The sequence below is a fragment of the Bubalus bubalis genome, chromosome 3 (genome assembly GCF_019923935.1).
Source record: "Bubalus bubalis isolate 160015118507 breed Murrah chromosome 3, NDDB_SH_1, whole genome shotgun sequence".
In the NCBI taxonomy this organism is placed as follows: Eukaryota; Metazoa; Chordata; class Mammalia; order Artiodactyla; family Bovidae; genus Bubalus; species Bubalus bubalis.
Window position 1 is genome coordinate 45,689,440 of NC_059159.1, and position 15,216 is coordinate 45,704,655.

The following is a 15,216-nucleotide window of genomic DNA, read 5'->3' on the forward strand; positions in this document are numbered from 1 at the left end:
TAAATGCCGCCTCCTCTCTCCTTATAAATATCCAGACTGACTCAACCTAAGAAATCCTAAATTTGACAAATTCCAAGCGTCTTATTAAGGTTAAGTCACAAAACTTAATAGTGATCTTATCATCTGGCACTTTTAAACCTTTTTCTCCCTATATTTTATGAGAAAAACATCCTTTGACAAAGGACGTGCTTGCTAAATCACTTCAGTCATGTCCGACTCTTTGAGACTCTATGGACTGTAGCCTGCCAGGCTCCTCTGTCCATGGGATTCTCCAGGCAAGAATACTGGAGCAGGTTGCCATTTCCTCCTCCAGGGGATCTTCCCGACCCAGGGATCGAACCTGCATCTCTTGCATCTCCTGTATTGGCAGGAGGGTTCTTTACCACTAGTGCCACCTGGGAAGCCCTTGCCCAAGTATACCAATCAGTATATATATTAGCCAGAAGATCCTGGATTTAGATATTCATTTACTTAGCCTGTGTTGAACAGTATCAAATAGAGCCAATGGCAAATTAAAGTTCTTTTAATAATTTACTGACCACCTGTTCAGAGTGCTTTATGAGGTATCAGTGAAAGTCACTCAGTCGTGTCTGACTCTTTGCGACCTCATGGACTGTACAGTCCATGGATTTCTCCAGGCCAGAATACTGGAGTGGGTAGCCATTTCTTTTTCTGGGTGATCTTCCCAAGCCAGGGATCAAACCCAGATCTTCCTCATTGCAGGTGGATTCTTTACCAGCTGAGCCACCAGGGAAGCCCATGAGGTATCAAGAGAGAGAGAAGATGAGTAGAAGTCATTCCTTAGATTCTAAAGACTTATAATCTAGGTGGCAATGAGACACGTGTTTAAAAATACTATGCGTTATAGTTAATAATACTATATTGTACATTTGAAAGTTGCTGAGAGAGTCTTAAAAGTTCTTATCACAAGAAAAAGTTTATGTATGGTATAGATGTTAATTAGACTTATTGTGGTGATTATTTTGCAAAATATACAAATGTCAAGTCATTATGTTGTACACCTAAAATGGATAGTTATATGTCAATTATATGTCAATAAAATACATGAATAATTAAAAAATTTTAAATTAAAAAAACCACCGTGTGAACTCAAAAAAGCAGGAGTTAGGGACCTTCACTTCCAGTGATGAAGGACTAGGCAATTCCTATCAACCTTCCTGAGAAAGTCACTAGGAAAAAAGTGCTATACAAAATTATGGGGGGATGGGAGAAATCTTCATTGCACGAAGAGCTAATAACATAGCCAAGATGAGACAAAGATTAAAGTCCAGGGAGGATAAAGCTGGCCTTGAGGTCTGCTTTCATTTTCGAGGCAACTGTCTGCCGATCTATAGAGGCAGCCATGAGGCTCAGCACAGCTGCTGGCAGCCTTGAGGGGCTTGGGGGATGAAAGCTGGAGCCTGAGTCCTCGGACGCAGGACTCCACTCTGGTCTGGAATCCTGAAGAGTTAAACTCGGGAGGTATAAGCTGAATGGAAAACAGGTTGGCACTTCCAGGGAAGGCAGACAGCTCACTACTAAGCCCCTGTAGGTCCTGAAATTTGATTAAGGTGATTTCAGAATGTCAGAATTTGCCTGATACATCTTTTAAAACATAAACTTTCAACTTTTCTGTTAGGATTAGATGTCATTAATAAGTGGCAATGTATCTGTTGTTGTTCAGTCGCTCAGTCGTGTCTGACTCTTTGCGACCCCATAGACTGCAGCACGCCAGGCTTCCCTGTTCTTCACCATCTCCCTGAGATTGCTCAAACTCCTGTCCATTGAGTCAGTGATGCCATCCAACCATCTCATCCTCTGTCATCCCCTTCTCCTTTTGCCTTCAATCTTTCCCAGCATCAGGGTCTTTTCTAATGAGTCAGTTCTTCACATCAGGTAGCCAAAGTACTGGAGCTTCAGCTTCAGCATCAGTCCTTCTCAGGATTGATTTCCCTTAGGATTGACTTGTTTGATCTCCTTGTTGTCCAAGAGACTCTCAAGAGTCTTCTCCAACACCACAGCTCATAAGCATCAATTCTTTGGTGTTCAGCCTTCTTTATAGTCCAACTCTCAAAGCCATACATGATTACTGGAAAAACCATAGCTTTGACTATATGGACCTTTGTTGGCAAAGTAATGTCTCTGCTTTTTAATAATGCTGTCTAGGTTTGTCACAGTTTTTCTTCCAAGGAGCAAGCATCTTTTAATTTTGTGGCTATAGTCACATCTGCAGTGATTCTGGAACCCAAGAAAATAAAGTCTGTCACTGTTTTCCCATCTATTTGCCATAAAATGATGGGACTGGATGCCATGATCTTAGTTTTTTGAATGTTGAGTTTTAAGCCAACTTTTTCACTGTCCTCATTCACCTCCATCAAGAGGCTCTTTAGTTCTTCTTCACTTCTGCCATAAGAGTGATGTCATCTGTGTATCTGAGGTTACTGATTTCTCCCAGCAATCTTGATTCCAGCTTCAGCCCAGCATTTCACATGATGTCCTCTGCATATAAGTTAAATAAGCAGGGTGACAATATATAGCCTTGATGTACTCTTTTCCCAATTTTGAACCAGTCTGCTGTTGCATGTATGGTTCTAACTGTTGCTTCTTTACCTGCATATAGGTTTCTCAGGAGGCAGGTAAGGTGGTCTGGTATTCCATCTCTTTCAGAATTTTCCACAGTTTGTTGTGATCTAGCATAGTCAATGAAGAGGTAGATGTTTTTCTGAAATTCTCTTGCTTTTTCTATGATCCAACAGATGTTGGCAATTTGAACTCTGGTTCCTCTGCTTTTTCTAATGTGTCTGTATTCCTTTTCTTTAATCTGATTTGACAGTTTTGCACCATTTACATTCACTGTACTTATTAATATATTTGGATTTTTCTCTAACATCTTAATTTGTCCCAGCTTTCCTATGTTATTCTGTCTCCTCTTTCCTATGTTTTTTAGGACTGATGATTCTTTTCTCATTCTGACTTCCCCTACCCCAATCTACTACCTTGTAAGTTAAAAACTCATTTCTATTCTTTTAATGACTACACTAGAAAATTTTACATGTACTTATAACTCATGAGAGTTATAAGCTAATCAATACATTTATCCTTTTCCTGAACAACCAAGGACCTTAAACACTTGAAATATAATAACTCACCCTTCCAGTTTATATGCTATTGTGCTATTTAATTCTAACCTGCATTTTAAATCCAATATAATATTATTTTATAGAGTCAGTTGATTTATATGCATCCACATATTTACTAATTTCTTTGCTCTTCATTTTGCATTTCAGACTTTCATTTAGTAATCAGACATCCTCCTACCTGATATATATCCTTTAGCATTTCCTTTTTCTTTGCTTTTTATCTATTTTATTTTTTAAATCATAAAACTATGATAACACATTTATAGGAGACTTGGAAAATACAGAATAAAGTTACATATATATTTCCATATATATGTACGGAAATATATTTACATACATATAGTTCCACTTTATATTACAATTTTTTTAAGTAGATAAATTAAGATTTTCAGTTGGAGTTTCAATATCAAACTCTCAGAAATTAATAGAATGAATGTACAGAGTAGTAGAAGAACATACTAGACCTGAAAAGCATTATGAACCAATTCTACATAATTAAGATTTATACTATGGTTTTTCCAGTAGTCCTGTATGGATGTGAGAGTTGCACCATAAAGAAGGTTGAGCACCAAAGAACTGATGCCTTCAAACTGTGGTGTTGGAGAAAATTCTTGAGAGTCCCTTGGACTGCAAGGAGATCAAACCAGTCAATCCTTAAGGAAATCAACCTATTGATGATTATTCACTGGAAAGACTGATGCTGAAGTTCCAGTACTTTGGCCACCGATGTGAAGAGCCAACTCATTGAAAAAGACCCTGATTCTGGGAAAGATTGAAGACAGGAGGAGAAGGGGATGACAGAGGACTGACTCAATGGACAAGAGTTTGAGCAGGCTCTGGGAGATGTGCAGGACAGGGAAGCCTGGCGTGCTGCAGCCCCTGGGGTCACAAAGAGTTGGACACAACTGAGCAACTGAACAACAAGATTTATATAATTTTCACACAACAGTAGGATATAAATTCTATTCAAGTTCCCACTGAATTTCCTTTAGTGTGGTTCTAACTCTGTTTTTATTTTTTCAGAAAGATTCTTTGTTGTTCATGAAAAATAAATTCTCTCAGTATAGAATTTTGATTTATTTTCTCTAGGCCTGTTATGCCTTCAAAGCTAATCTGCTTTTAAGGTATTTTCTTTGTCTTTGATATTCTGGGGTTTCACTAGAGGATTGGGGGCAGATTTCTTTTAATTTTTCTAATTTGGGATACACTGGACTTCCTGACTGTCTCTTTCATAATTCTGGAAATTCTTTTTCTTTTTCTTCAAATATCGCTCTGCCCATTCTCTCCTCTCCATGATTAGATGCACATTAGACCTTTTCATTAATCTTCCACGTTTCTTAATATGTCTTTTTTAAGTTTCATTTCTTGGACTAAGTGAAATTCTGGATAATTTTTTGATTCTGTCTTTCATTTCCCTATTCTCTCTTCAGCTTTGTCTTAACCAATGTTAAATCTATCCACTGAGTTTTACAGTTTAATTATTTAGCTTTTATTTCTATGAATTGCCTAGTCACATGATCTCAATGACTAGTTCTCGTATTTTTAGGACTTTCATTTCTTGAAACACATTAAGCATTCTGGTAGTCTTTCTGATAATTCAGTATAAGACATCCTCATGAGTCTGTTCTTTAGTCTCACCTCCCTTGTGTCCTGTCTTGCTTCTTTATATGTGTGGTGATCCTTTACTATGAACTGCTTATTTTCCTTAGAATACCATCTGTGGAAGTTCTATTTCTTTAAGGTCTGGTATGAAGGTGGTTTCCTCTCCGCTCTCATCAGATGCCCAGGGGCAATACCAGACCTGGATGGACCACTTTAAATTGTTGGCTTCAGCCTTTTTAGGCCACCTAGGTATGAGTTTGGACTGCAAATCTCATCAAAGCCGGCTTATGATTATTGATTCTCAAAGGAGGTTCACTCACCCCACTTGGCTCAGTGCCAAACTCCAAGGCAGTTTTCCTTTCCGACAGTGAGAGATTATTTCCGGAGCTAGCTCTTAGTAGAGGCAATCCTCTAGAGACCTAGCTTTGTGCAGCTGGTGTATACATATGTGTGAGTGTGCATGTGGTTTGTAATCCCCTACTCTGAGCAGGCCCTGGGCTTCCCTTCAAGGACCCAGTCTTGGACACCCATACTCAAAGGTACCCACACTCAAAGGTACCATTTCAACAATTGCCCACAGGGTGAAGGTAGCATGGTACTCTCCTCACTTGCCCTTCACTCAGTTAATTTCTGCCTTCACTCAGCACCTGGCCTACATATTCCTTGCTTGCTTGTTAGTTCATGACTGTATTAAGGAAGTTGGTTTTTTATAATTTACCTAACTTTCTGGTTGTTTTCAGTTGGTTTTAAAGGCCGCTTTGTTCACCCTATTGCCATCAAATGCATTGCTGCTGCTGCTGCTAAGTCGCTTCAGTCGTGTCCGATTCTGTGCGACCCCATAGACGGCAGCCCACCAGGCTCCCCTGTCCCTGGGATTCTCCAGGCAAGAACACTGGAGTGGGTTGCCATTTCCTTCTCCAATGCATGAAAGTGAAAAGTGAAAGTGAAGTCGCTCAGTCGTGTCCGACTCTTAGCGACCCCATGGACTGCAGCCTACCAGGCTCCTCCATCCATGGGATTTTCCAGGCAAGAGTACTGGAGTGGGGTGCCATTGCCTTCTCCCATCAAATGCATTACTCACATGTATTTTAAAAATCTTCATGTTTATGTTCCTAGGTGAAACTCACCTCTAATTTCATTTTTTAAATGTTAACCTTGTACTAAGGTAATAGTAATCTCATAAAATACATCGGGTAGTGGCTTCTCTTCTTCCCATCCTCCAAAACCATGTATGTATGATAGGAATTACTGGCTCCTTGAAGGATTTATAAAACTTATCTATAAAACCATCTGGGCCTGAAGTTCTTGGCAGAGTTGGAAGAAGGCAGACTTCTGATTAGTGATTCAGAATCTCTAAGGTTACTGATTTATTCAGGTTTTCTATTTCTTCTTGAGTTAATTTTGATAACATTATTCTAGAAAACTAGTGCTTCCCAGGTGGTGCTAGTAAAGAATCCTCCTGCCGATGCAGGAGACACAAGAGATTCAGGTTCAATCCCTGAGTTGGGAAGATCCCTTGGAGTTGGAAATGGCACCCCACCCCAGTATTCTTGCCTAGAAAATTCTATGGGCAGAGGAGCCTGGCAGGCTACAGTATATGAGGCTGCAAAGAGTAGGACACAACTGAGCACGCACACACATTCTATTATTAGAAAACTAATTTTGAGGATTCATTGGCATACAGCTGTTTGTGATACTCTGATGCTTTAAAAAAATCTCTGTAATATAGAGGCTGTAACCTTTTTTCATTCTGAATATTGTTCTCTCTTTTTAAAATCAATTTTTAAAAGGTCTAATTAATTTTTTGATCTATTACTTTTAGTTTTTGCTATTTAAAAATTATTTTCTCACTTTCTTTAGATTTTCCTTGGATTCCCTTTACTGACTTCTTGAACTGTATCTTATCTCATTTACTTTTGGTCTTCTTTTTCTTTGTTTGTTTGTTTTTAACAAAGGCATAACAAGTGGGCCACTTTAGGAGTATTCTACTGATTCTGATAAATTCTTTGTCATGCAGTTTCACATATTTTGTAGTTTCCATTGAGATTTCTTCTTCAACCTGTGAGTTATTTAGGAGAACACTTTTTTAAAGTTCCCAAGCATATTTAAAAAAAAAACCTTTTTAAATGCTGGTTTTTATTTTACTTGTGAGGATGGAGAATACATCTGTATATATATTTGTTAAAACAGGTGAGACTTCCTTTGTGCTCTAGCTTATGGTCATTTCTTAAAAATGTTCTATGTATACTTGAAAGGAATATGTACTTCCTATCCCCTGGGTACAGAGATCATTTGATTAAAGTTTAAATTTGGTTTTCAAAGCTTCTGCACTCTTGCTAAGGTTTTTGCTTGATCTATCAGTTTTTGGTAGAGTTGGTTTAAAATCTCCCTCTAGAATTGTGAACTTGTCAATTTTGCCTTTTTTGCCTTTTACATTTTTCAGGGTCGTCGTCGTCTTTTTTTTTTTGCTTTTTAGAATTTAAATACCATCACGGCTGTATTGTTAGGTACCTAGTTCAAAATGGCTTTATTGAGTATTTTCTTTTTATTATTACTAGTCTATCTGTATTTAATAGATTTCCCCCTTAAATTTTATGTTCTCTCACATTAATATTGCCTTCACCAGTTTTCTTGGGGGAGGGGGCTTGATATGTCTTTATCTACCTTTTTGTTCTTAATCTTTCTGCAGAGTATTAATTAGCTATAATAACTCCTATGAACACGGCAAAACCTTGGTGTTATTGCAGGTTAAGTTCCAGGCCACGGCAGTAACATGAACACTGCAATAGCGTGAGTCACATGAATTTTGTGGTTTACTGGCTTTCTGGACTGACGGGTTGTCTCTATTCTTTTGCTTGTCCCTGCTCCCTCTCTCATTCCCTACCTCTACACACACAGAGATTGGGGAGCTCTAGCAGAGACTGCTAGGCTAGCTGCCTACCTCATATACAGTACTTTTTTCCCACTTTGAAACAGAATACTTACTTCTAGCTGGGAGCAATGCTAACCAAAATGAAAGGCACTTCCCAGCTTCCCTGGCAACTAAGCACATCAAATGAGATGGAGCTAAAGTACTGTATGAGGCTTCCAGGAAGTCTCTTTAAAAGGAAGAAGCTCCAGCTGCCATCTTGGACCAGGAGGATGGATGCCAAGCATTAAGACAGTAGAGCAGAAAGACAGAAGGAACCTGGGTCTCTAACAACCTTAGAGCTGCTATGCCAGTGCTGGGATACCTTCTTCCGTACTTCATTTCCACAGAGAGAAATAAATGTCTCTCTGTTTAATCCACTAATTTGGGGGTGGGTGGGGTTTATTTGTTTAGCAGCTGAATGCAATTCTCCATACAGAAATGATAAATGGTCCTAGAATTTTTATTTAAAAAATGTAACATTGGGACTTCCCTAGTGGTCCAATGCTTAGGAGTCTAGCTTCCAGTGCAGGGGACATGGGTTTGATACGCGGTCCAGGAACTCAGATCCCATATGCTACAGGGCAACAAAGCCTATGCACTGTGACTACTGAGCCTGCGCTCTAGAGCCCATGAGCTGCACCTGCTGAGCCCATGTGCCCCAGAGCCTGTGGCTCCATAACAAGAGAAGCCCCTCTGTGCTGCAACTAGAGAAAACCTGCATGCCACAACGAAGAGCATCTGCATGCTGCAATAAAGACCCAGCACAGCCACAAATAAATAAATGTTAAAAAATGAACATTTAACTACCAAATAGTGAAAATAAAAATGATTCTTTTCTAATTAACTTGAACATATTTTACAAACAATATATTACAATGAATGTGTTTTATAAAGTACATTCTATAAAATTCTGCGTGCGACTCTCTTTCTCATGTCCCACGCCTTTTTTCTAGGTTCGCTTTCCTTGCTGGATGACGCGGGTTGAAGCTGACTTGCAGAGAAAAGCTGAGGGACAAGAGGAGGGGTCTTAAGGGTATTCAAGTCTACAGCTCTGGTAGCCTTAACCCTCTCTGCCTTTCTGGAGGTTTGATTATACAAGCCAACACACTGTTCTTATTTGTTGTCACCTGAGGCCAAAGAATCCTGACAAAAAGAACAGAAAGCTACTGGAGAGATGTATTCTTATGGCATTTGCCTAATTCATCCACAGTGAAGTAACCAAAAATAATATAGATTTAAATTTTCAGAGAGGAAGTTGATTCAAAAAAAAAAAAGATAAAAATGAAGAAGAAAAAATACACTGGAAAAACACCAGGAGAGAAAGATAAAAATGAAGGAACTAAAAATAATGAGCCCCAGAATGCTGCCTAATTTATCAAACTCGTCAACAGCAGCAGTTAAGAGTAGAAATTTGTTCTTCAAGGGGAAAAAAACCTCAGACTAAAGTTATCAAACAGTATGAGGCCTCAAAGGAACAATAAAAAGCAGAAACGACTGCCCATAGTACATCTTTTTATTTCAACTATTAAAACAGCCTAAGGGCAACACTTAAATACTAAACTTCCTCTTAAAGCTCTATCTTTAATTTGTATTCAGATACAACATAAGGATTGTACGTGACAATTTAACTCAAGATTTTTTTTTTAAAGCCAGGCCTTGTCTTCAGCACAGGGCTAAAATTTCTTTTATCAGGCACATACTATACCTGTAGTATACTGTTTTTATTTTTTTAAGACCACATTAAGACTTTCCCGTTGATGACAACAATATAAAAGGCCTAAATTTAAGAAGATTATTCATCTGGGACACAAACAACTGTTTCACCAAGCCATGTTAAAAAACAAACAAAACAGTAATAAGAATTACTACAACATTCATTTAAAATACATGTTCTTCAATTTGATTTACTATAGTTACCTAAAAAGCAAATACTATACATACCTTTCTCATTAACATATGTCAAGAGGGAATCCATGAAATAAAACAGGTATTTTAAAATGAAAGTAATTACCTTTGATGCAAGGTTGTCTACCAAAGCAATCATAGAATTCTTAAATAAGGTGGCAGCGGTCAGTGGTCTCTTGGTCACCTCTGTAATGCTCAGTTTGCCTTCAGGCCACATATTCTTCAGCACAGGATTTGAACTGAGAAGCACAGAAAGAGTGGCTTGAACGCTACATTCAAATAAGTGGATTAAGAATTGCTAAGCATCCCTGCTGAACTGTATCCTGGGGGCCACAATTGCACTGCAGACGCAACTCACTAGGCCCGATTGAAAGAATGACTCCACCTAGAAAATCAGGCTGAGAGTATAATGGCAGATACCACACCACAAAATGAGAACATGTGTCTAAACCACGCCACCTTCAAAAAGTTCTTTAAATTTCTTTAAATGATTGCGTTGTTACTATTACGTAGGATATTCTGATGGTTTACACAGCTCTATACCATATACCTAAAATCAGATGGTTTTGGTGATTGTTACAAGAATGAGAACACATCACAAACAGGAAAATGATCTTCAAGGTCATGTCAGAAATCAGGAAAGGGAAAGCATTTTTCAAAAAACTGGAGTATAATTGTTTTACAATAATGTGTTAGTTTCTGCTGTACAACAAAGTGAATCAGCTCTATGTATACAGATATCCCCCCCTCTTACACTTCCCTTCCACCCCAGCCCCATCGCACCCCTCTTGGTCATCGCAGAGCTCCAAGCTGAGCCTGCTGTGTCATGCAGCAGCTTCCCGCCAGCCAGCTATTTCATACACACGGTAGTGTATGTCAGTGCACTCTGTCCATTCATTCCACCTTCTCCTTCCCCTGATGGGCCCACATGTCTGCTCGCTCTGCGTCTCAAGAGAGCAGCTTTTAATTGACCCAAACATGCATACAGTATACATCACAAAAAGCCAGGTCTCTCAAAAAATACAGACAGGAACAGAAAATAACCACTTTTACATCGTCTTCTCATAAATCCCTTTACTGCAGTTGAATTATGATCACATTTATAGGTAGTGCTGGTAGCTCCAATATTTTATTGATGTGACACTAAGATGGCTGCAATCCAATTCTTAAACTTCAGGCCAGTTTTCAGGCTAAAAGTGATATATTCCTTACTTGGCTCTGTGGAGATCTTTTTATAAACATGTATGGTGGTCTCGGCTCTGATTTTCTCCCTGTTTCATTTGAGTGCTTTTGATTTTTTAAAAATAACTTTTTATTGGAGTATAGTTGACTTACAATGTTATGTTGGGATTGACATTCACACACTACTACCTATAACATAGATAACTAACAAGGACCTACTGTGTATAGCACAGGAAACTCTATTCAGCGCTCTGTAATGATCTATAAGGGAAAAAAAGTCTAAAAAAGAGCAGATATGTATATATATATATAACTGATTCACTTTGCTGTATACCTGAAACAGAACACTCGGTGCTTTTGATTTTAAAGTAATTGGAATTCGAAATGTTGCTTGTTTTCTGAAAACTTCTCTTGTCAGACTTTTTTCTTTCTTAATTGGGGGCTGAGAACAGGAAAACTTAACATGGATCTTTTCTGCTAATTGTGTTTACTGCTGTCATCATTTTGCCCACTTTTCTTTCCCTGGCATAAAATTGAGAAAACTGAGTTGGTTCCCCAAACATCTAGTAAATCTCTATACATAGAGGTTCTAAACATTAGTAGCAAACTGCCAGAATGGACAAGAGCGAAGAAGATAAACAGTGAGGTGAAGACTGGCTAGGCTGTGAATGAAGGCAGAGAAATATTCCTGACCCTGACCGTTGCCAGCAAGCCGTGCCAACTGCCATCAAATGTGGCTATAAAATAATGCATGATCTGTGGTTCATGGACCCAGTTTTACTACATTCTAGTCCTATTCCATAACTTTCCAAAGATAACATGTCAATAAAAACGACCACATAAATGTATATTGCTTTCCCTTAACTTTACTATTCCAATCTTTAGCAGAGAGAGAACTTGAGGCAATGGTTCTCAGTTTTTGGTGCCCATCGTGCCTGAATGCCTTTCTAACATCAAAGGAATATTAACAGAATTTCCAGAAAGTAGAGTGTGTGCACTTTGAAAATCCTGATGCATGTCAAAGACAGAAAGTCACTGTCTTTGGGTCTATACAGTTTCTATCCCCAGTTCCACTCTGCTCACTTTTGGCCTTGTTTAGACACTACCTAATGAATGAAGGGTGGCGTGAAAGTTGGAAATGAAGGAAATAAGATGTTTATTATTATTTCTTTATTTGGCTGTGCCAGCTCTTTGTTGTAGCATGTGGAATCTAGTTCCCTGACCAGGGAACATACTGGGCCTCCTGCATTGGGAGCAGGGATTCTTAGCCACTGGGCCACCAGGAAAGTCCCTATTATTATTATTATATCATCAAACAGTAGAATTGATGTGTAATGAATCAAAATAGACAAGTTCAATTGTTTTTAAAGAGAAAGAACTTTGAGGTTGGTAAGTCAACATAATTTTCAAATATTTAAAAGAGCTTTTTCCTTAAAGGGGAAGCTTATTTATCCAGAAACTCAGTATGTGTAACAGAGAAGGCAGAACTTAGCTGGCTAATGAGAGAGAGGGAAAGAGTGGCCCGTGCACCTGGCATGCCACCTGTCTGCTTCCTGTGTCCTTCCCTTTACACACACATGAGCAAGCATACATGCATGTATACGCTCCAGAACTAGAGATCCAAGGATCACTCTTTAAACAGATATAAAGAAAGGATTAAAACTTACGGAGGTCATTTAGCCATGGAAGTATCAAAAAGTATCCAGAGGCAAAGGCAGCCCATTTAAATACTAAGAGGATAGTTTTAATCAAGATGATTTCAAGACTTTGCATCCCACTAGCAAGACCTTTCCTACTATGGCAATATATACAATAAGCTGCAACTGTTTATGTTTTTATACCTTTGGCAAGACCATCCCTGCTGTGAAATGTCTTCAATTACTTATCTGAGTTCCTTTGTTCTGATTCCAGGCTTACCAAGCAACTAAGCATCCTTTGGATAATATTTTTCACTGTAAATTAATAAACCAGAGTTCTATTTAATTTCCCAGACAGGTTTCCAATAGGAAAGAAGAGCCTGGTAAACCAATGCAAGTGTTTCATACCGCAAGACCCTTACGACTGCCTGATTGCTGGAAATAAGCCCACTCACTGTTCTGTTTCTGCATTAGTCCTGTGAGCTGGGGTTACCAGAATCCACCGCCAGAAGGTGGCGCTGCTCTCGGTGAGCTGAACCTCGGCTTCCCGGGTGGGGCTAGTGGTAAACAACCTGCCTGCCGATGCGGAAGACGTTCAATCTCTGGCGTCCTGAAGATCCTTCGGAGAGGGGCACAAAAACCCACCCCAGTACTCTTGCCTGGAAAATCCCACGGACAGAGGAGCCTGGCGGGCTGAAGCCCATAGGGTCGCAAAGAGTCGGACACGACTAAAGCGACTTCGCACGCACGCAGACAATGAATGCCATCCTGTGCAGCCTCCTGGAGCACAGCCGGACTGCCTCCTCTGGGCAACACGCCCTGACTTTGCCCCTGGACGACTGAGGCCGTTTTTCCAATTTGACTTTTTGACATTTTTTATACAGAGCAATGCCAGACTCTTTGGTTTCTCCCTCAAAATGAGTGCATCGTACCTGATAAACCACTTATTGAAACTCCTCTCTGAAAGTGTCTCCTCCCCAGATTGGTTCTTACATGGGTTCCCTCTCAGACCCCCACGCCTCTGTGCCTTTCTAGTGTTGATGGCTCTATCTCTGCTCCTGGAGGCTTCATCCACACAGTCGAACCACTTTATAGCAAAACCTTTTGGAAAAAACGGTTGAAACCCACCGTCTCCTCATTCTCATTTTCTGTATTCTCTTGACCCACTTCCGTCAGACATCTGTCTTCATGACGCTGCTAAAGTCAGTGTTGTCAGGGTTCCATTGACCTTCATGTTAGCAAATCCAGTGGTGAATCTTGTTCCTCACGTTACTCTGCTCTTGATAGTGTTTGGCACAGTTGATCATTTTTACTTGGCCTGGCCACCCTGACACCGGATTCCTGGCTTCCTTCCTTACTCACAGGCATGCTCTCCGCTTCCTTTGCTAGTCCCTCCTTCCCTGCTTGACTCAAAATGGTGGAGTGTCTCAGGGACTCATCCTTCAATCTCTTCTCTCTTTTATTTTTTGTCTATGCTCACCCTAGATAATCTCAACCAGGACTATGGCTTTTAGTACCATCAACAGATGGACGACCATGAATTTATTTCTCTGTTCCCGCCTTTACTCTTGAGTTTCAGATGCATGCATACAATTGCCTATTTGGATGGATGTCCAGGACACACCTCCCACAAAACATATTCGAAGCGGTACTCTTTATTTCCCCCAAAAATGAGCACCTCCTCTGTCTTTCCCACAACCAGGCATCCCGTCCCCCTCGTCTTTGACTTCTGTTTTTTTTTTTTTTCCCATCACACATTCTATCCATCAGCAAATCTTTGTTCTACTTTCAAAATATCACTCACGTGGACCATTTTCCATTTCTGTCACCACCATCCACGTCTCAGCCTGGATCACTAAACCAGCCTCCTATCTGGTCTCCCCAGGTTTACTCCCGCCCTTCACAATCTGGGTTTTACACAGCGGTTCCAGTGATTTCTTTAGAACAGACATCATATCATCCATTCCAATGGCTTCCTATTGTACCTGGCTCATGGACTCTTTATGAGCTGGGCCTGTGGACCTCTATGCAGTCGTTCCTGATTGTTCTCCCCTCCCCTCACTGATTTTAGCCACACTGACCTTCCTGCAGTCAACACATCCATGCTTGTTTCCACTTTAGCATCTTGGTGAGCTAGTCTCTCTCTCTCTTTGAATGCTGTCCCCCATACTCATGGTTTGCACCCACAATTCACTCTGGGCTCAGTTCAAATGACCCTTCTTTTAAGGAGCCTTTTCCTACCACACTACCTGTAACACCTCCATGGCCCTTCTTGGTCTATACCCGCAATCTCTCACCTAACTTTGTTTTTCTTCATAGCACTCGACACTAGCTTAAAGTTCCATCTTTTATCATTAACTGTCATCTCCACTAGAATAAAAGACTTCAGGAGGGCAGGGACTTTGTCCAAGTTTTTTCAACAGCTGAACCCCAAGAGCACAGGGGAATGTGTGGCTCAGAGGTGCTCCATGTATCTTTGATGACCTACTGGCCAGTGGGCTGAGCTGACTTAATACATGAGCGATGACACTTGAACCAAAAGAAGCAGCTGGCTAGGAAGCGTCTCTTCTTCATGAGCCTTCTTTCCAAAGTATCTGTACCAGATGTGAACTTGCTGTCCTTTGCTTGATTTTATTTCTCCATGACTTTTTCACGTTTTCTTGGGTTGTGAGAAGATTCTATCCACTCTGCACTGATCACCACAGACGTGAGAGCCACTCTGTTATTAGGGTGGTCCCACGGCTGGAGGCAAAGACACTGTAGTGGGAATCAGAGTGTGTAAAGCTTTCGGCTGGTCCAGAGCTTACCTGACACCCTCCCATCACCACTGACCTGGCTT

The 15,216-nt window shown here is 40.1% G+C and overlaps 1 protein-coding gene across 4 annotated transcripts in view; it reads right to left on the bottom strand.

Moving 5' to 3' along the window:
* Window positions 1-15,216, bottom strand: part of MYO1D (myosin ID) — a 361,342-nt gene that overhangs the window by 205,121 nt on the left and 141,005 nt on the right. For all 4 annotated transcript variants that reach the window (XM_006059431.4, XM_025281061.3, XM_044939541.2 and 1 more), the window contains exon 14: window positions 9,665-9,797. In XM_006059431.4, the coding sequence (XP_006059493.3) occupies window positions 9,665-9,797 (133 nt within the window). The remainder of the gene's footprint in view (window positions 1-9,664; window positions 9,798-15,216) is intronic.